Below are 21177 nucleotides of genomic sequence, written 5' to 3' on the forward strand. Positions count from 1 at the left end.
GGAGGTATTCGTCGAACAAATCCGTCGTTTGTCCAGTCGCAAGCTGGCGGATTGCTGCTGTACATTTCTGCAGCGTCGTGTGGCTGGGATGCCCGACGGCGTCGAACCCTTCTTGGAAGAACTCTTCACGGGCTTCCAATGTATTTGCGATGTAGAGAAATAGCGGTCGCCGCATGCGGAAACGCGCGACGGAAGTAGGTATCTCCCTATACCGGGTTATCACAGAAGTAGTCGCGTACTAACCTTGCGGCGGCTTCCTCCCGGTTACGATGGATGTAAGTCTAAGATCGTCTTTGGGGCGGCGCGGCTTCCTCCGCCTCCCTACGTCGATCTTCTTCAAGTGATTCTTCCATTATTTGAAGCATTTGCTCAAATGGATCCATGAATGGATTAACTTTGGTAGAAGAATAAAAGAGATGATTTGAGATGAAAATTGGAGAGGAAAGAGAGATGATTTGAGAAGAATAGATGTGTGTTTGAGTGTATGAAATAGGAGTATTTATAGAATAAAAAAGAAAAAAAAAGAATTTTTTTTAAAATTACTGTGGAAAGGTTTAATTTTTTAATTTTTTTTATTAAGTTCGAATTATTTTAAAAAAATGATTTATTGCGTCAGCGTGACGACGCCCACTCGCGGGCCGGCGAGTGGGCGTCACGCATAGCGCCGGAGCGCGCCACGTCGCGCGAGCGCATGGCGAGACAGCTCGCGCGCCGTCTCGGTGGGACGGGCGTCTCTGCGGGCTGGGGATGAGACGGGACGCTGCAACGCGTCCCACGGCCGTCTCATCTCGGAGGGACGAGATAAGAGCATCCACAATGGGGCGCCCTAAGGCGCGCCACATCAGCAGTTTTATCCTCCTACCCTTCCACCTGCAATGGGGCGCTCTAAGGCGCGCCCTATATGTTTTAATATTGTTCTGTTAATTAATTTAAATGTTTTTAAATATATAATGCAAACTAATTTAAAAACACAATGAGTAACCAAAAACAGACGAATATTGCATTAATAATTACACAGAAGTTACACGATTTAAGTTGGCTAATCTATGCAATTCCCAACTTCCGGCGCAACTCATCGATCGACCCTCGGAGAACGGCCGATATTCGTCGGGTTCTGTACCCGGCCAACGCGCCTCCCCAAACATCGGACTGCTGGGATTTGCATCCATTTCGTCGAAATAATAAAAATGTGAGTTTCGAGAGTGAAATCGTGAAAACTAAACGTTACAAATGAAGGTGGGGTAAGGGTATTTATACAAAAATTAAAAAACGCGTGGCATCGTCCGCGACCATCGTCCGCCGATCCTGCAATGGGGCGCCCGATGGCCCGGACGATAGCCCATCGTCCGCACCCATCGTCCGCGGAGCCCACAATGGCGCGGACGATGGCGTGGACGATAGGTCATCGTCCACAGTTGACCATCGTCCACGCTTCAACTGCGGACGATGCATCGGGCGTGAGCGTAGGACGCGGACGATGGCAAGCACCCACAATAGGGCGGACGATGGCGCCCGAGGACGATGGCACGCATCGAGCGTGCCATCGGCCGTCCCATTGTGGATGCTCTAAGGGACACCCGCGAGATGCGTTGCTGGTGCCCTTAGAAGGGGCAGCTCTCTCTCTCTCTTCTGTCAATTAAATTATTCTGCCATATGTCCTATGATAGTCTATTGATTTCATATGTAGGGCAGTTTCAGCCAAGTTGGTGCAACCATACGTTGGGCTATTAGGTGAGATTAATTTAGGACCGATGCAAGCATGCAGCATAATACCGTGAGTTTATTCGATCACATGTTGAATTATTGGATGAGACTTTTCAAAGAGCGAAGCTGAATACTATTTGTTTCATGTAATAGAGTCATTCTACTATTTTAGAAAATTTTAATTAATTAAGTCATTTCTAGTTTTGGCAAAAGATAATCATCTCTCTTATTTTATTCTCTCTTACTTTATTCACCATCCACCTAACACAATATTTTAAAACTCCGTGTAAAAAAGAAACACTTATATTAACAAGGAACGGATGAAGTAACTTGGAAAGAGATTACTCCATCTATTTCGAAGTACTTCCCCGTCCTTTATTAATTGTTCACTTACATTTTTTATCACATTAACTCATTTCACTCACATTTTATTATAAAACTGAGACTCATATTTCACTAATTTTTATAACTCACTTTCCTTTATATTTATTATAAAAATCAACATTAAAATCAGAATGGATAATTACTGGGGGATGGATAATTATTGGGGGAGCGGAGTGACTAGATGTCACACAATCATTAAGCATAGCATGGGGTTATTCAATCACATGTTGAATTATTGGGGAGCGGAGTGAGTAGATGTTACACGTCATACTGCATAGTATTATGGGTTTCTTCAATCACATCCTGAATTATTGGGTGATGCTTGTCAAATAGCGAAGCTGAATTATTAGATTGTCTACAATGGTGGCTCTTGAAGGCCATTAAATATGGCCCGGCTATCATTCGTGGTCCTCCGCAATAGTAAAGTAACAAAATTAACAAAATTAACAATGGGCCATCTATAAAAAAAATTAATTTGTTTTCTTTTTTTAATGTTATTTTTAATTTAACTATATTAAATTTTATTAGACTTTAAATTTATGATATTTATAAATTTAATTAAAATAAAATAATTTGGATTGTAAATAAAAAAATTCACAACCTAAAACCAAAATGTAACAAGAACTTCGTTGTATTATATTAAAATAGGAAAATTATACAACGAAAGTTTTCTAATTTAAAAACAACAACCCGAAAACCCATATCACTCCGCGGCGCCCCTTCTACGGTTCCAGACCTCTTCAACCATATCAGTCTGCAGTGATGTATGCGATATTTGGCTACGCATACCGGTGTACCGCTTGTTGGAATTGTTCATCGTCGGAATCCATAGTTACAAGGTTGAATCGAAATTGGAAGGAAAGATTGGAGGAAAATGGAAGTAAAATGGAGTTGGAAAAATGGAATGGAAGTGTAGTATTTTATAAATAATTTTCAAAATTTAAAAAAAAAATTAAATTCCGCGGCAGGATGGCGGCCCGCTGCAGTGGAAGTCCGGCTCACACGGCTCAGCCGCATGAAGGCCGCGGCTCGCCCTCGGCTCTCGGCCCTGCGCCTCGCCTCTCGGCTCTCTGCAATGGGGACCGCGGGTCGCGGCTCCCCCATTGTGGACACTCTTAGGCCACCCGCAACGCGTCACGCGGGTGGCCCGGAACCCGTCACGCAGGGACGGGATGGCAGCACGACACGTTGCGGCGACCCGTCTCGTTCCCAGCCCGTCACCATCTCGTCACGAAACCCGTTCCGCCGGGAAGTAACGCGGGAAAGCTCGCCACGCGCCGCGGAGACGTGGCGCGCTCCCAGGCCATGTGTGACGCCCACTCGCCGGCCCGCGAGTGGGCGTCGTCACGTTAAAGCAATAATTAATTTTTTTAAAATCGAATTAAATAAAAAATAAATAAAAAAAAGTGAAACGGTAATGTGAGCGTTTAAAAGAGCCGTTTTCAATTTTTGTTTATTTTTTTACTCTATAAATACTTCTAATTCATCCTCATTTCACACACAACTACACATCTTTCTTCCAAATTCATATCCATTGCCTCTCCAATTTTCATCAAACATCTAATCACAAAATGTCCGGCGACGGAAACTCCAGCGGGAGCGGGTCCGGTGCGTGGGATCTCAACGCGTTTGGTGACTGGGGGAGCATGTACAAAACATTGGGTGGTTCCGACTTCCGGTTCGTCGACGCCGGGCACGCCGGGGGGTACCAACCACCCAATTTTGATGTTGATGCATACGCCCGTCCCTCCGCCCCGTGGTATTCGCATGGATTATCCCAGATTCGGGAGGATTATCCGGTTCAACCCACTCGGGAAGAAGACCGAGGCGGGGGAGGCTCCAGGGCGGAGGCGGAGGAGGAGGGGGTGGAGGAGGATCTAGCCGGCATCCGTACGGCCCCAAAGAAACATTGGCGGTGTACAACGCCTGGATCAGCATCTCGTACGATCCCATCGTCGGGAATCAACAACCCCGGAAGTGCTTCTGGGAAAAGGTCACCGAGGCCTACCACGAGATTAAGCCGAAAAAGACCCGCCGCCGCACATATAAGATGTTTCGCGCTCACTTTGACCGAGTCGACAGAGAGATCAAACGATTCTGCGACATCTACAAGAATGAAGCGGCTCAGTACCAAAGCGGAGCCGCGGGAGCCGACATTCTGAGGTCAGCTTTGCGGGTCTACTACGAAGACACCGGCAAACAATTCAAATATTCCAAATTTTTGTGAGGTCGTCAGGGACGAGGAAAGGTGTGCCGGCGGTGTGCGGTCCAGCTTGGGCTCGACCTCGAAGCGCACGAAGCACACGGTGAGTGGCCAATACTCGTCTGGTGAGGGAGGGAGGAGGGGCCGAGCCGAATCAAGCCAGGCGGGCTTGGGCTCGGGGGGACCCTCGAACTCTCTTATGCCCATGTACATGACCGCCACAATGGCGGACACTTCCCGCTTTACGCCCAATCAATACGAAGCCTGGCTTAACGGAGTCCTGTTTATGGCGGCACAACTTGGTATCCCGCCTCCAAGTGACCTCAGGGCACCTCCACCGCCTTTGGGGGATGATTCGCCGGCGGAGTAGTTTTTTTTATTTTCTATAAAATTGTATCTTAAATTATGTCATTTTTATTTTTTTTAGGATTTTAATTATGTCTTTTTTTATTTTTTAAACTTTTAAGTTGTATTTTTATTTTATGTTGTAATGTTATTTTGTTTTTAATGAAGTGTGTTTTTTTTAATTGAATTAGGTGGAAAAAAAATAAATAAATGAAATTGAATTAATAGTAATTTAATAGACGGTTAAGGGACGTTGGGTTACAGGTTCCGTCCCTTAGTTATGGGATGGAGTAAAAAAAGTATAGTGGGGCCCGCAAATAGTGTTTTAAGGGACGGCTAAGGGACGATATAGTGACAGCGTTGTGAATGGCCTTAGAAAGTGACATTCTCTCTCTCTTTTTTTATTTAAAAGTGACACTCTCTCCGTTACAAAATATATGTCATATTAGCTTTTTTATTTTGTTTTATAAAAAATTCTCATTTTCTTTTAGAAAAAAGTTTTCTTTTACGTATCAATAAATACATTTTTTTTCTTAGTTAACACACAAAACAATAATTATTAACATTTTATGACATCATCAAAATGAAATATTTACCATGAAACATAAAGAATACAGTGGGAGAAAAAAAAGAAAAAAAAACATAAAGAATACAGTATTATCTAATACATTAATTAAAGAGATAATAAATTAAAAGTATAATAAAGTATAATATTATTATTTTTTCCTTTTTATTTTTTTTACTCTATAAATACTCCTAATTCACCTCATTTCACACACAACTACACATCTATTCTTCCCAAATCATCTCCATTTCCTCTCTAATTTTCATCTTACTTCTCATCACAAAATGTCCGGCGACGGGAACTCTGGCGGTGGCGGCTCCGGCGGGTTCGACATCAACGCGTTCGGCGACTGGGGGGGCATGTACAATGTCCTTGGTGGTGGTTCCGGTTCGTCGATGCCGGGCACCCAGGGTTCGTCGACGCGGGGGGTACCTCTATAAAATTGTATTTTAAATTATGTCATTTTTATTTTTTTAGGATTTTAATTATGATTTTTTTATTTTTTTGAATTTTAAGTTGTATTTTTATTTTATGTTGTAATTTTATTTTATTATTAATGAAGTGTGTTTTTTTAATTGAATTTGGTTGGAAATAAAAATAAAAAATGAAATTGAATGAATAGTAATTTAAGGGACGGAGGGTTGTAGGTTCCGTCCCTTAGTTAAGAGATGAAGTAAAAAAGTACAGTGAGGCCCATGAATAGTAATTCAAGGGACGGATAAGTGACAGCGTTGCGGATAGCCTAAGGTAATTAACTATTCCGCTTGCAGCTATATTACCGAGATGCTAAAGTAAGCGGAAGGGTAATCGATTCTATGCAAAACCATGAACATTTACACTATCCATTCACTTAAAATACTAGTACTACTATATTTAGGAGAAATAATATGTTACATACCTTACGTAAGCTTCTTATATATTTAGTTTGATTCTAATACATTAAAAAAATTTTATTAGAATTTTAATTTTATAAAATTCATATAAATCAAAGCTCGATTTGCTCATTTTTTCTATAAATTCAAATAAATTAATAAACTAACAAATCAAGTTTTGATTTATATGAATTTTGTGAAATTAAAATTTTCAATAACATTTTTTAATGCATTAGAATAAAACTAAATATATAAATCGAAACGAACAACGTTAAAAATGCGTTAAACGAGAGTGGTGCTCACATAAGACATGTAGCATATCATTTCTCCTATATTTATATTCACCACACACTTTACTAAAATTATTTATTTTATCATTCCATATTTTTTTAAAAATTATATAATTAAAATAAAATAAATTACTTACAAATTTTTGTATGGCATTAACCTGAAGTTTGTGACTTCTTGTCCAACTAGCACGAAGCCTCTAAAATTTTTAAATATGGCAGCGATTTGGTTTACCGAGGAAAATTGACAAAATTAGCTTAGACCAGGATTGTCTTGGAGTATTTATTTTGTATATACTACTATTTGGTTTGATTTTAATCTAATACCATAAAAATTAGTTATATTTAGTAGTATTAGTATTTTATCTATTTAAAGTTAGTGACAAAATGGAAAAATAAGCTTGGTATGTTGACAGTTAATTCTAATTAAAATAAATAAAGATATCGACATTTCTAATTATAAATGTCTTTATATTAATTCATAGTACAACAATAATATCTTATGACTTCTGAGTACGGACCTTAATTTTTAAAAATTATTGACGAATAAGCCCATATCTTTTACAAATTGCAATTTGAGCCAAATGTACAAAACTCTTTCTCCTTCCAATGGTGTACATTTCGGGTTTGCTTTGGTTGGTCCGCTGCTACAAACCAACAGCAGCCTTGATGCTTCGCCCACTTTTCACTCTCCCTCGTGTCTGATTTGTGCATTTCCATGCTCGAATTCTGATTCTATGACCTCTTTTTCTACGTGGTAGATGAAGTGCAAATATGAATTTATTGGTCAATCCTAGTCTAAGCTATGCGCCGACGCCATTCAATCAAAACCCCTCTAAAACCACCCGCAAAATCCGTTCTTGTCATCTCATCTCAACGCCCCACAAAACCAGAAGAAGGTATTCCTTTGAATTCCACTTTTAAGGTTTTTGTACTAATTTATGTTTGAATTTTGGTGTGATTTGTATGACTTGCACAAGGAGGTGGTTCCGTGCGCAGAGGCGTGGTCGTGGCAGAAGGCCATTGTGAGGGAGAGAAGTGCACTGAGTGGCAGAAATGAAGATTTCTCAGACAGTTTGATTGTCTTACAACACCACCCTGTTTACACCATGGGCACCGGCAGCTGTGAGAATTACTTGAATTTTGATGTCAACAATGCTCCTTTTGATTTGTATGGCACTGAAAGAGGTGGTGAAGTTACATATCATGGCCCTGGTCAGGTATTCTTCTTCCTCATTTTTCACTGTGTTTGCTTTGTTAGTTATTCATATTTTTGCTACAAATGGAGAATTGGTCAAAATTTGAGGAATTTCTTATTTCTCTAACTATCTCAGTTCTAGTTTTGAATAATGGATCTTGGAATGTAGACTTGTAGTGTCTTTGGCATAATAGGCTTGGCAGAAGTTTGAAATTGTACTAAATTTTGTGAGGAATTTCAACTTTAGGAAGTGTGTGAAGAGATAAATGTGTTCCATTGTAGATGTGGTGGGTGATTGTTCTTTTGGTCTGACCAATATGATTGTTTTCTGTGTAGCTAGTCATGTATCCTATCATCAATCTCCGGTATTACAAGATGGATCCCCATTGGTACCTGAGATCACTCGAAGAGGTGGTTATTCGGGCTCTTTCTTCTACATTTGCGATTAAAGCTTCAAGAGTTGAGGGTTTAACTGGTGTTTGGGTTGGTACGTACTGTGATTTCAGTTTCGTTTTTTTTGCTGGTCTATAAGGCACGCGGCCATTTGCGTGGAAACAGATAAGATTGATGTTTTTGTCCTTTCAAGTTACTATATAGTTAAAAGACATACGAGGATCCACTCTAGATAGGATTCTCTGCACTATTGGAAATCATGGAGTCCTTAGAAGTTAGAACTTGAATGTGTGAGTTATTGACTTGTTGTGATTGCCTTTGCGGATTCATGTGTAATAATAGTGGGGGGATGCAGATAATTCTAAAGAATTTGCTTCCGAGAGCATTAGAGAATCCTGATTTGGTAATAGTAAAACCCATTCAAATGCACAATAAGCAAAAAAAAAAAAGATAGTATGTGATTTCCCTTGAGTTGATGTGATCTTTTAAAACAAGTACAGAAAAAGGAAAATCATAAAAGCAGCTCAGCAGAACAAAGGATCTTTATTCTTGTAGCTTCTTGAGTATTTGTATGATTGAAATTCTGGTGTATTGGTTATATAAATTTTTTTATGTCAAATGACTTCTCATACTTATTTTTCTGTCAAGTCCTGGAAATCGTCTAGAGATGTTTCGTTATCACAAACAAAAACTGAAAATGTAAGTAGAAAGTTCAAGGATGCAATTCATTTGTGTTTGGCAATCTTTACTTGCATCTAATATTCAAAGAAATTTGCATGGTATATGAAAGATTAGAAGATGTCTTCTCATTTCAGATTGTTGCTTCATATATTCATTCACTATTCATAATTTTGCTGCTATATCAAAGCTTTACATAAATTATGAAAATTTTGAAATTTCTGATAGTTGTTTTGACCTTACTTTCTCTCCCCTCAGTTTGGTTTACCATTCTTGAACTGAAATTAATGGCCATATGCATCTTTTTTTCTTTCTTGTCCTCTTTTTGCTGCACACGCAATGATTTCCTACATGAGTTTTGGCCTGAACAATATAAAATCTCTACATCTTCAATTGTTTCAGGTGATGCGAAATTAGCTGCCATTGGTATCGAAGTATCAAAATGGATAGCATATCATGGCTTGGCACTGAATGTAACCACGGACTTACGACCCTTTGATCAGATAATCCCATGTGGGATTAGGGATCGTCAAGTTGGAAGCATCAAGGGGCTCCTAAACGAAAATGGGCACCGAGTCGAAGATTATGATCTCAATGATGATCAAGATTTGATGTACACTACTTGTAAGTCGCTTGTTAGGGAATTCTGTGATGTTTTTCAAATCGACTTGTGCCAAAAAACTTTACAAAGACCGGCTACTGACTGGGAATCTGTTGGCCTAACATCTTGCAGATCCAATCTTCACAAAAGATTAAGAAAAGATAGCATTCTGTGCACTTTCATTGTATTGTGTGCTTCATTAGCATAATACAGACGGGTTTGAGCAGCTTCAGTCTTAATAACCATAAAGTTTAGTCTAATCCATGAATCTTTAAAACAAGTTTGGAATGTATGAAAGGAGGTTATGTTTCATTTTTTCTCCGATTTCAATAATTATTTAGTGATTACATAGTGTAACTTAGTTAATGAGTTCACATGATCACATCATCTAAAAGGAGGTATCCGCAATTAAAAATCTCATATTGTCATTTTGTTAGTCCTCTAAAAAGGTTTTATACTTTTAATATTGATGTAGATAAATCTCGCATATGAAAGTAGACCACATTCTACTAAAAGAGGGAGTAGAAATTTCTTAGCTAATCTGTATTTCAATGCTGCAAAACTCATAATCTCGATCACATATGCAGAACGCTACATTCTCTAAAGCAAGGAAAACAAAATACTGTATCGACATTAAGGGGATGAAAATAGATCTACCGCTATATACATCAGTAGTTCTCTGCAACTGGCCTCGATGGAAATAAACGAAGTAGAAATGTCAGGAACGACCAGAGACTGACGACCCCAAGAACTCGAAAAGTGACAATCATCGAAATCAAAGCCCCAGTTCTTTCCATAACTGCAGGGGTTGCAGATGCCTCCCTCATCCCGTATACTAATCTCTCAATGAAACCCGTAGCCCTGGTCAACTGATATATCCTATAGACCTGAGGACAATGCAAATACTTTAAACGATGACTCCATTTGAATCAAGATGAAATGAAAATTAAATGCAAGCATTTTGTACCTCAAAGATAATGGGTATAAGAGGCCAACTGGATGAGCCATTCCTCTCAAGACGTTTCTCAAAGATATATTGAGCCAAACAACCAGCTAATAAAGGAGCGACCGAGACTAATGCAGAAATACCAATCACTGGCCAGGTAACATAAACAGCCAGAAGAGGGGCAAATACTTTAAAGCCCATAGTAAAGTAGGTTGATGCCAGATATCCTTTAAGTCCTGTGATGAGGGACCATCTCTTTGAGCTAAACTCAAGATATGGCTTCTGTACTCGTTCGGTTACAAGCAGAAAGATAGCAAGTCCAGCATAAAAGATTATCTCGGTTGAGAAGGAAGAAATAATTTCTGCACCAACATCAAAGTTAAAAATTGTTAATGTTTTGCGATCTGAAAACTGCAATAAGAAAAACTAAATCCCTTACCCTCTGACACTCTACTTATAAAATGTTTGTGATAAATTGATGTTTTTTTATCATACATGAGAGGAAAATGCAGACGATGAATTTAGTCTAGTAAGAGCAATATCAGAAGAACTTTCTTTCAGTATGCAATTCAATCACCTGTTTGCTGAAGTTCACTTTATGAATAGGCTAAGATCACTTTTTATTGAAACAAATTCAGGTATTCTGAAGCCCGGCATTTAAGCATGGTGAACCTAATCTGCTAAGTAGCTTTACATTCCACCATTATCATAAGCAAACATCATGGCAGTTATACATCATACAGATAAAAAAAATCGAGCAAATCACCCCTAATAATGTTCAGTTACAATGAAAATAAAAGAGAGAACAATAAAATCGCTCACTGAAGTATCTGAACTTCGACTTGCAGGAGAACTTATCCACACTGAGTTGCACCAAGTACCATTTCCAGTACGGCAAATAAATTCAGATAACGGATAGTAAAAACAAGTCTCAGATTGAGCGTTCCTTTCATACCCGAGCATTATTACTTGGCTCGCAAATTACGAATGAAGATTATAACAAGTATTACAATGACACTACCAGAAACATTAGTTCGTCACTCAACATCTGAGATAAGCAACTTCAAACACAGTTATATATTCAGTAAAATAAGATGACTGCATTGTAGTCTCAAGCACAATATACTGCTAAAAAGAAGTTGCAAAATACCTGCAAAAATCTCATTCCTGAAAGCGTCCTCGACAGCGCTAGCAATAAAGAACTGAGGAACAATCAACGCCGCAATCAAGGCAGCCGGGGCCAAAGCCCAAAGTAAGGAGCCAGTCCCTTCCATAAAGGGAGTCGATACCAATTTGCCTTCTTCCACCGACTGATGGCTCAAACCACCAAAAGAAACAGAGCCCGACTTCCCATGAAATTCATCCGACCCCTTTCTTGCAAAAACCCGAAAATCTAACTTCCTTGGAGAAATCAAATTAGCAGCACGTATGAAGCAGCCCTCGCTTCTTAAAGATGAAACCACAGCTGAAATGCGGGAAAATGGGTCGGCTACGAACAATTTACTTTTAAAAATAGGAACAAAATTAGGGAAACTTACATTTGAGCTGAATATGAAGTGGCCTCGGAATTATCAACCCAGATTGATTTCTGTAATGTTTGTTGACCTAGGAGTGGATATATTTCTTAATTTATGAAAATTGTCGCAAGGAAATGAGAGACTGAAGATAGAACACTTACAGCCTGAAATCGGCGGGGCGAAATTTGGATTGAGGGAGGAGAGGTTTGAAGGAAAACAGAGGCAGATTGAAGCTTCATCTTTCCGTTGTTTGATAGAATACGATTTGGGTGGAATTTAGAAGGGTGGGGTTTTAGGAGAGATGAATTATCTTCGGTATTGCGGTAGTACAAGAAAAAGGGTGATTTAGAGAGCTCGATAAATTTATCAAACCGAGCTCAATAATGATGATGATGATGATGCTTGGTTGGGTTGGGTTGGGTTGGGTTGGTTGGTTCATAGGGCTCATGTTTAGATTTGTTTTGTGAACTTGTTAATCGATCAGCCAACATTTGATTGATCAAATCTTTGTTTGATTGAGCGAGTCAGTAACGCTCGGCTCGGCATTGATCAAAGAGCACATTATTCCACCATTTATTTCTTGCTTCCTTTTAATAAGATTGAAGTTGAACACGGAGGGAGGGAGGGAGGAGAAACATCGTCGCATGCGAATTCAAACATTAGTTTTGTCTCCAAAATTCCAAAGTGATTTTGAAAATTAAACACTTATGTTTTCGCCTCCTCTGCCATCAATATCAGCCATAATTAGATTCTAATTTGTAATAATGTTCTATACAAAATTGCTTATATGTTTACAACCAAAACCAAATGTTCTTAATTATATAATTATTTATTTAATACTAGTTATAATTAGGTCAAACTCATTTTGATTGTCAAATAAGGCATCATCACTTTTTAAGACAAAAATGAACCAAATCTTTTCTCTTTGTTTTAATACTCAAATATAATGTTCTTGACATAATCATAAAATGAGTATGCATTTAAAATAAAAAAAAATAGACCTCTTTCTATTTTGCGTCAAAATCAATCTCATGTGGTTTCGAGAAACCAGTTGATAACAAATCATAGATGGCAAGCTGATAAAAATCTGCAATACTTTCATCTAACAAAACTCCTTCAAATAATTTCACAAAATCAGTAATTGACAAAATCTAAGTGTACCTCTCAGTTTATGTACAAAATATACACACATCCCACGCAGCTCGGACTTACGACTCCAGACCTCTTCCTTGACCATGTCGAATAATGCTGAGCTCGCCTTACAAGCTTGTGCGGTTAAATGAGAAACAGGGGTTCGTATACATACATACATACATTATAGGTTGTTCATGATGGACGCAAGGTAACTGAACCAGGAGCTTTCGTTAATACCCCACCATCGGACATGTAGAAACAGTTATAGTTGATACGAGTAACTAGAGCCGCCAAATGAGGGAACTGCCCCACGTTGAGCTTCACGGAGAGAATCTGAAATGCCAAATAGATAATTAAGACAGGCAAAACAAATGTCCAAATACTCGTGTTTTGTACATAATATATTCTCGGTCACATGAAGAATGCTACAAGTTACTGGTTCTCTTTACTTATAGTTAGTTGGTCATTCATAATTGACATTACTGATACACCTCCAAGTGCTTTGAACCAACTATGGAGAAACCAAAAAAAGAAGAGAAGCCAAAGAGATAACTTGGGAGATGTTTCCGCAACAAATGTGAAAAAGATAGCAATAAGAAAACAAAGATTCTGTCAGTAAGAAATTCACTGACTATATTTTAGTAAACTCTTTTGGACATTTGCAAGACGAAAAATCTTACACTCCCAGCTGACACACTCCAGATGAAGAAGTCAAGTTTTGAGTTAATTTCAGTTTAGTCTTGCCAAACTTAGGGGTTTGGAAACAGATAGAAACGAACTGAAAGTTGACTATTGACATTGCTAATATTAAAATGGTCTGATTTAATGGCATAAACAGTTAAAGGGCGTGTGAATTGTACAGCGATGAAGCCCACACCAAACAAACTCATGGGGTCTAAGGTTCTATAACTTTTGGAAGGAAGCTGGATTCAGTAAAAAGGTGGAAATATAAGAAAGTAGAAACAATCCGAATAAAACTTCAGGAAAAAAAGGTTTATGACTGAGGAATATACCCTGAGAAGGAAGGCCATGCAGTCATCAAACTGTTTCTCTATTCGCTCCACTTCCTTCTCACATCTTGCTTTTACGGCAGAAACTGCTCCACTGCTGTTTATAGTTTGCTGTACAGAATAGAAGTCCAGCGCTAGCCCAAGGATACTGTTTATACGGCTAGCAATCAAACCCCACTGTGGGTAAACAGGGATTCTCATCAGATGCTTACAATTTTAATGTTGGTTCTATAAAGGTTTGCATCAATAACTGCTAATACTGAAAGAGACAACAGCAAGGACAAACCAGCTTGTCTGGAACCACGAAACATTGTCTCTGAATCGACAACAAGTAGGCCTCATGTACTTCAATCACTTCATCAAGAGTTCCAGCAGCTGCCACACCCTCACAAAGTTCACGCCATGCATTATGATATACCTGTTCATCATATCCAGGTTACAGTCTAAAAGGAGCATCTCTACAAACACTTCTTATTCACAATAGCTATCTTTCACAAAAAGTTACCAGTTCATGGTCTAAATGACATTGATCATACATAAAAGATTGTTCATAGAAAAACCCCGGCACCTAGTTATTTTAATAAAGCACAATAAGAAATTAAACTGAAGTTTCTATGTTTGAGAAGTTAGGAGCCACATTACTCGGTCCATAACATATTGATGAAAGGCATCTACAAAATGAAGCAGTTTGTGCTCTAGCAACCAGTGGCGCTTGTGTTTCCTTCTTGCAGTGCTTCTATCCTGAAAGATCCAAAGTTAAAATATTAATATTCAAAATACCGTCATTAGAGGACAAAAAATGTGCAACATAACATAGACCAACTTCATTTGCTGGAATAGTCTTAAAAATGAACGTCCAGCCACTTTAGACAAAATAAAGGCTGCAAATTAGCAAGCCGTACCTTCCACATCCACTTCCGAGCCTTGTCAAGCACAAATTTTGCACGTTTAACTTTCAATAAGAAATTCATAACCTGCAGAAAATACAGTGATGATATCGTCAATTATTAGTTTATCACAAACAAGAGTTATTCCTATGAACACGTCGGAATAGTACCTGATTGTACTTTTTCATTGCTTCCAGGTTCGCTATTAATTCAAGTGGCCAAGAGACCTATTGTTTTTTATACAAAAGATGTTTCAGTACAAATTGTAGCTACACCACTAAATTTAAGCTGAACGAGATATAAGCATGTTTGAAAGCACATACCTTATATGTGAACTTCAGAGATTCGAGAACATCCATGCCAAAGCTCAGTCCTCCGCCTTTGCGAGGCGTGGAGACAGAACTAGATGGGTTGCTTTGTTCGTCTTCACCAAGATTTCTCCCTACTGATACGACTAACGAATCAGGTGTACTCAGCAGTACATTATCAGAAGAATTCCTAATTGACTCCTGAAGTACAAAAAAATCTGGTATTAAACACTTTTAGCTGATATTCAGAAACAAATGAAGGAAATTCTACTCATAGGACTTCCAGAGCAGAAGTTAATAAAATGCCACTCATGCTTCAATAAATTATACTCATGAGCTTTTCAGTACTTCTAAACAAATAGAGTACCCCAATTTTGTCACTGCACTATCTAGTGATCTTTTCATTTCTGAAATTAACTTGAGCCTGCAAATGCCATGGTTCGCAGAATTATTTTCCAAAGAAATTGCTGATTTTAGTTCTCAAAAACACTATATGGGGCGTAATCTAAGAGACAGAACCATATTGTTTATTTGAGAAACATAGCGAGCAATATGGAATGTCATCAGCTATTGATTAACAAAAGGTAGAGTAACAAGCCCAATAAAAAATTGTGTTCTAGAACAATATCAGCAGCAAACAAAAGATTGAGTTTTAAAACGTTAAAACCGTACTTTAACATTAAAAGATAAGAAAACATAACTCTTTACAAAAGTAAAACTCGATGAGGAATCACATAGATAAAACCCTCATGGAAAGACAATCTACAAAGTCACCAGTACAGAGGAATGAACAACTCTCGGGGTTGGATGTTATTATTCTGCAATCTGTCATTAACCAAACCACTGCATTTCTCTGGATGTTATTATTCTGCAATCTTGGAGAAGCATACAGAGAAAACCAGTAGTTTGGTTAATGGACCATGCTCTCAGAAAACAACACTAGCCAAGTCTAGCTTGTTAAAGTCTCCTCGAGATGAAAATAACCATCACAAAAGGAGACTCAAGTCACTCGACGATCCAAAAGGGAAAACCAAATTGCGTAACAGGAGCCATGAAATCTGAAAATCAGTCAGCTGAATATTGTATACTCCAAAGTAGACTTAACTACGTCATGGAGAGTAGTAGGTTATTAGCATAACTATCCAGTTGATTATCACAGGTTGTCTTATTTTAATTTCCAGAATACTACAGTTTTGAGTTCAGGAACTAGCCTGCAATATTGTGTTCAACTCAAAATCATCATCCAATGATTCTCCTTTGTCTAGCTTATTGAAGATTACAGACAAGAAGTGTTGCAACAGATCACCTGTAAAATGCAAGATTCCAGCCCAATCAACAATACGTAAATAATAGTTGATGTGCGAATATCTGGACAGTAAGACATTGTTACCTGATCCTAATAAATATATGGCACGTAGAAAACCCAACTCATCTAGCAATCTCCAGTCATTCAGTAACTTTGACAACATAGTCCTCCCAATATAATCAGCCTGCATATGGAATCTAAAAGCTGTGGTATCATGCATCATTAGCATTATAATTGTAAAGTAGGTAATCACTGTCATGAACCTGTTTCTTTATATAGGAGATAAGACATTCTTGAATAATAACCACAGGGAGAGGAGTTGTTTTATGTTCAGTAATATTGATCCAGGTAAGGGTTCTTGATGGAAGAGTACAATTGTTCTGAAAAGGTAAAACCTCTGATATCTGAAGGTCCTCCTGTGAGATAAAAGAAAGTATGTTAGACAAAATTAAAATTAGCTAATCTTACTTCAATAAAGCAAATACCTGGAAAAATGGAAGCACGGTGGGAAAAGGAAGCAAAACTTCCAGTAATTTTGTATCTTCTAGGAATCTCATATCTTGTAATTCACCAAACTGAAAAGTACTATCTATGTTCTTAAATGTCAAAGAGCCTTCATTGTTATTACTGAATATAGCCTGCCTCAGTGACTCATCATTTAGTGGGGGGAGATGAAATGCCTGAGAAATATTCAATGAGCCCCAAGAATCCTTATTTTCATGAAGAATCTCAAGACAAACAGTAATCGCTGGATTTTGCGAACAATATAATTGGGAGAGTGTGTCTGTTTTATTTGAATGACCCTCGGATGCATTCAGATTGTCGAAATTAATTGCACCTGTCCTCGAAGATGATGTCAAGCAAACATTTCTTTTATGCGCTAAGGTGTCATCCAATAACTTCTGCCAGAATTCTTTTGGTTGCTTTTTTGCTGCTGAGATCTTATCAATCGTATCTGGCTCCTCACTGTTTCCAACAGATCCAACTAAGTGTTTGTCATCTTGCCATAAATGCTTAGCGATGTGATCACCATGACCAACAAGAGCTATTAGTGACAGGCAAAAGACTTCCGACAAAGTCAATCCAGCTATGCTATACACACTTTTAAGATCATCACCAGAAAATGCTGAAAGAGATGTCAAAGGAGCATGACGGATCAGCTGCAATGATTTACCTGCAGAAATTATAGCTTTTGCAATGTCTTTGATGAATAACGGGCAAGCTTGAAAGTCATTACTAGTATCTTCTTTTCCCATGACCACACTTGACAAAGATACAGAAGCTCTGCCAGTCAGAACTTCTTTCAATTTAGACAAGTGAGGAAAATCTGGAGATAAATCTGCAAATTTTAATTTCCCTGATGTAGATGATCTAGGCAGATAGCTTTTCTCCCAAAACTCAGCCTCCTCTATAGCAATTCTTTTATTTGCAACAAAAAACATCTGCAGAAAGAACAGAGCACCAACATAGGAATTGCATTCATATTAAAATTCATAAAGAAGGATGAACAATCAACAATACCCTATCAACAGCAAGGCATGCTTCCGAATCAATGTATAACATCAAGTTTAGATCACAAAGAAAAAATAAAGAAAACTACAATGAGGTTTCAGGTGCCATAGCAAAAGAAGAAGGCAAACAATGACATTACTGAAGCGCATAAGAAAGGCATTTTATAATCAGCAATAGATCAAAGGATGTCCAGCAACATCAATAAAGGATGTCCAGGTACAGACTTTTAAGGAGCAGATTAAGAAAATGGAAAATCACAGAGAATGCTAGTGATCTTGCAGTCCCTCAGTAAGGTAAAAAGGTGCATGTATTATACATATGAAAAAAGATCATCAAGTAAAGGAAGAATAGGCAATCTGAATTTCTGACTTCAAAAGATCATCAATATACACCTGAATAAAAAAATTGAAAAGGATTTACCTCATCGAAGGGATCATCAAGAGTTCCTTGGAAAAGCCAAGAATCAAGGGTCTCAATATATGGCAGCAAACTTCCTACAAATATATAAAGCAGCATCCGGTATGCATCCTCCTGTAACAAGCATATTTTTTTATCAAATCTCGAGACTTAAGAAGTGCATCTCAGAAGTATGAAATCTCACTAGCAGAGTTAGCTATAACCTCCCCTCCTTGCACAAGAGCAACTTCATTGAGCTTCCCATAAAGATGGTTCAGAATATGCACAGCAATATCTGCCGCAGGGACAGAGGGATCAAGCTCAAAATATGATTGAGGGATGGTCCCATGCACTATTTGAAACAAATATTCTGCTCCTGAGCATAGACTGCATCACAGAAACAGTTAGTAACCATAAAAGGAAGCCAAGAAAGGTAGGGAGGCTCTTAAGACAAGCACATCAAATATAAAGGCCAGTGAAATTAAGTCAGGAGTTAAGATACAACAGCTTAAACTTGTAAGACTTGCACACTCTAGAACAGAAATGGAAAGGTGTAAGAGCATCTGTTGAATATAAAATGCCTTGAAAAATACAGCTAAGCTTGTTCCGAACAAATAATTCATGTCGGTCGCACTGAAATCGAAAAAAAGAAAGATATAGTGCTGTTCTTTGATTGGATTTTGACAATATGCATTTTCTTTGTTTCTAAGAATCAAAGGGAATTATAGTTTTTGAATACCCACATTATGGCCTTCCATATACCAATAATGAGAGATGCACCATCATTCAGTTTCTAAAACATCAACAAAAATATTTCAAGTGAGTAACTGCCATTTGATTGCCAGCACAAGCTTTTCAATTCCATTTCTGATAAGCAATATACACACAATATTACAGCCACAAAACCAAGTAATATGCAAACAAACCTTGATAAAGAACTCGACAACCCCAAGATAGACACAGCAGTGTTAACACTTGGGTTGTTTATTTTCACCTGTTCCTGCAAAGCAATGTCCCTTATCCTCTGCAAAGAGAAGACTTAGTTGAATCAAATCATGAAAAGCATAGAAAGAATAGGCCACATAAAAATTAAAACTCATAAAAAGTTCATATTAATGCGACATACTCTAAGCCAAGTGCTAACAGAGCTAGCAAATGCTCTTAAAGTTGGTGGAGTCAAGCTCTTGGTTTTCTCAACTTTGTCCACCGCCATATCAACCAATTTTAAGCATGTTCCAGCATATAAAAACTGTTCAAGAATGTGAAACAAACTTGTCTGGGAAAGATGAGTCACATAGATCCCACTTTTGTAGCGAAAAAACAGACCAGTGTCATCCCAATAAAATAGCGAACTCGATAATCCTTGAAGCATCTGTAACAATCCTCGGACCTAAACCCGGGAAAAAATTTCAAATACTTAATAAGAAAAATGTATTAGAAACAAAGTTCTTTCCCTACTAACAGAAGCACATTACCAAGTCGGATTCATTTGTCCTCAAAGATGCAACAGGAGTTGCAAAATGTATTCCCCCACCAGTGAGGGAATTATGGATTGTGTGTATTAGATTTGCTGATACTTCCATCTCTGCGCGAACCGTGCTAATTAATGGTCGCAAAAATCAAAGGAAGGAATACAGAATTTGGTTGGAGCAATTTGTCAAACAGTTGAGTAGTAATGGCTGAAATAATGTTCAGCCACGCACTCCCCTCAGGAGATCTTTCCGTATCATGCTGTTAAGGAGAGCGTGAAGCGCTATAACAGGATTTTAGGGTCTAGGGAAGGAATTGTGAATTGTGAATCGTGAATTTTAGAGACACTCAGCCTTCTTTAGTGCTCTCTATCTCTCTCTGGGGGATGGATCTAGACTTGTAGAGTATCTTTGGGCTGGGTTTTACGGATTAGTAGGTGGTGCAAGAGGTAATGGTGGGGGGAACGGCAGCAGTTGTGGTGGTCGGCGGTGGGGGATGGGAGCGGCAGCGGTGGTGGCATGGGCATATAGATTTTAGTACTTTGAAATTTTGAAATAAAATAAGCTGAAAAAGGAAAATTCCCACTCAAAAAAGGAAAAAGAATTTATAATTTTAAAGAGTGAAGCACGACATCTGTGTTTAAAATTATGTGTGGTCTGAGTCTCTATACTTATACACATCTTAATATTCTTTTCACTTTTTATTTTTTTAACAATATTCAACACGTTGACGTTACGTTTTTTGTGATATTCGATATTGGTTTTCAACAATAATATAATATCGTTTCATTGTCTATAATGTGACATCATTTTCGTTGACGTCTGATAGTGTCATGTAAATAAGTCATCAAGTCATGCCAACACTTAAATATATCAATCGGTCATAAAATAAGAACATATCAATATTGATGAATCAGCGAATTTTTGATGGTGATGAATGCTCGTAAAAATAAAGGAAGATCAACACACAGAGATTTACGTGGTTCGATTTACTGAGGTAAATCTACGTCCACGGGAAGAAAAGAGGGCAAAGTTGTATTGCTTGATCTGTTTTCTACAGCTAACAATACAGACTTGCTATTTGCTATTTTCTCTCTAGAGAGCTTAAAAGAAGTTAACAGAAGGAGCTTATCTATCTGACCTAGGTTCTATTTATACATTGAACCAAGATCGTGGCATGCAGCATTTATTAGGTAGTGGATGTCGTGGAGGTCGTGGCGACCTTGCATGGGTCCACTATCCTGCATGAGTTAATGACTGCTTGACACCACTAAATAGATCGTCGGTGTAGCGGAGGTGGAAATCTTGCATGAGTCCACTATTTCCTAGTTCGGTCGAATACTGAGACCGGACTGCTGAATTATTGCCGAGCAGCTTTTGCCGATCTGAGAGTAGAGCTTGATGCCGACCAGAGAGCAGAGTTTGATTGGTTGGCTTTTACCGAGCTGTAGGCTGGGGCCGA

The 21177-nt window shown here is 38.3% G+C and overlaps 3 protein-coding genes across 7 annotated transcripts; 1 reads left to right on the top strand and 2 right to left on the bottom strand.

The window, feature by feature from the left end:
- Positions 1–6957: 6957 nt before the first annotated feature.
- Positions 6958–9545, top strand: LOC121765968 (octanoyltransferase LIP2p2, chloroplastic-like). 4 transcript variants are annotated; one of them, XM_042162291.1, is made up of 5 exons: positions 6958–7259; positions 7360–7580; positions 7895–8045; positions 9032–9253; positions 9363–9545. In XM_042162291.1, the coding sequence occupies exons 1-5, from the start codon at positions 7166–7168 to the stop codon at positions 9383–9385; spliced, it is 711 nt and encodes a 236-aa protein (XP_042018225.1). In that variant the 5' UTR covers positions 6958–7165; the 3' UTR covers positions 9386–9545. The 4 variants fall into 4 exon arrangements, with proteins under 4 accessions (XP_042018225.1, XP_042018208.1, XP_042018232.1 ...); XM_042162274.1 differs by having other exon boundaries at positions 9032–9545; XM_042162298.1 differs by having other exon boundaries at positions 6959–7259; positions 7341–7580; positions 9032–9545.
- Positions 9546–9749: 204 nt separating this feature from the next.
- LOC121765990 lies at positions 9750–12310 on the bottom strand. Its single transcript, XM_042162311.1, has 5 exons — positions 11855–12310; positions 11715–11781; positions 11327–11641; positions 10198–10538; positions 9750–10117 (listed from the first exon to the last, which is right to left on the bottom strand). Exons 1-5 carry the CDS (start codon positions 11930–11932, stop codon positions 9899–9901), a joined length of 1020 nt encoding a protein of 339 aa, XP_042018245.1. The 5' UTR covers positions 11933–12310; the 3' UTR covers positions 9750–9898.
- Positions 12311–12770: 460 nt separating this feature from the next.
- Positions 12771–20335, bottom strand: LOC121792716 (gamma-tubulin complex component 5-like). Of its 2 annotated transcripts, none has more exons than XM_042190774.1 (16): positions 19722–20335; positions 19373–19636; positions 19173–19246; positions 18471–18633; positions 18271–18381; positions 16824–17780; positions 16602–16754; positions 16423–16522; positions 16244–16338; positions 15048–15233; positions 14895–14951; positions 14740–14811; positions 14480–14578; positions 14124–14255; positions 13841–14014; positions 12771–13160 (listed from the first exon to the last, which is right to left on the bottom strand). In XM_042190774.1, the coding sequence occupies exons 1-16, from the start codon at positions 19827–19829 to the stop codon at positions 13020–13022; spliced, it is 2886 nt and encodes a 961-aa protein (XP_042046708.1). In that variant the 5' UTR covers positions 19830–20335; the 3' UTR covers positions 12771–13019. The 2 variants fall into 2 exon arrangements, with proteins under 2 accessions (XP_042046708.1, XP_042046707.1); XM_042190773.1 differs by having other exon boundaries at positions 19173–19270.
- Between the last annotated feature and the right edge of the window lie 842 nt (positions 20336–21177).

The sequence above is a fragment of the Salvia splendens genome, chromosome 2 (assembly GCF_004379255.2).
Source record: "Salvia splendens isolate huo1 chromosome 2, SspV2, whole genome shotgun sequence".
NCBI lineage: Eukaryota > Viridiplantae > Streptophyta > Magnoliopsida > Lamiales > Lamiaceae > Salvia > Salvia splendens.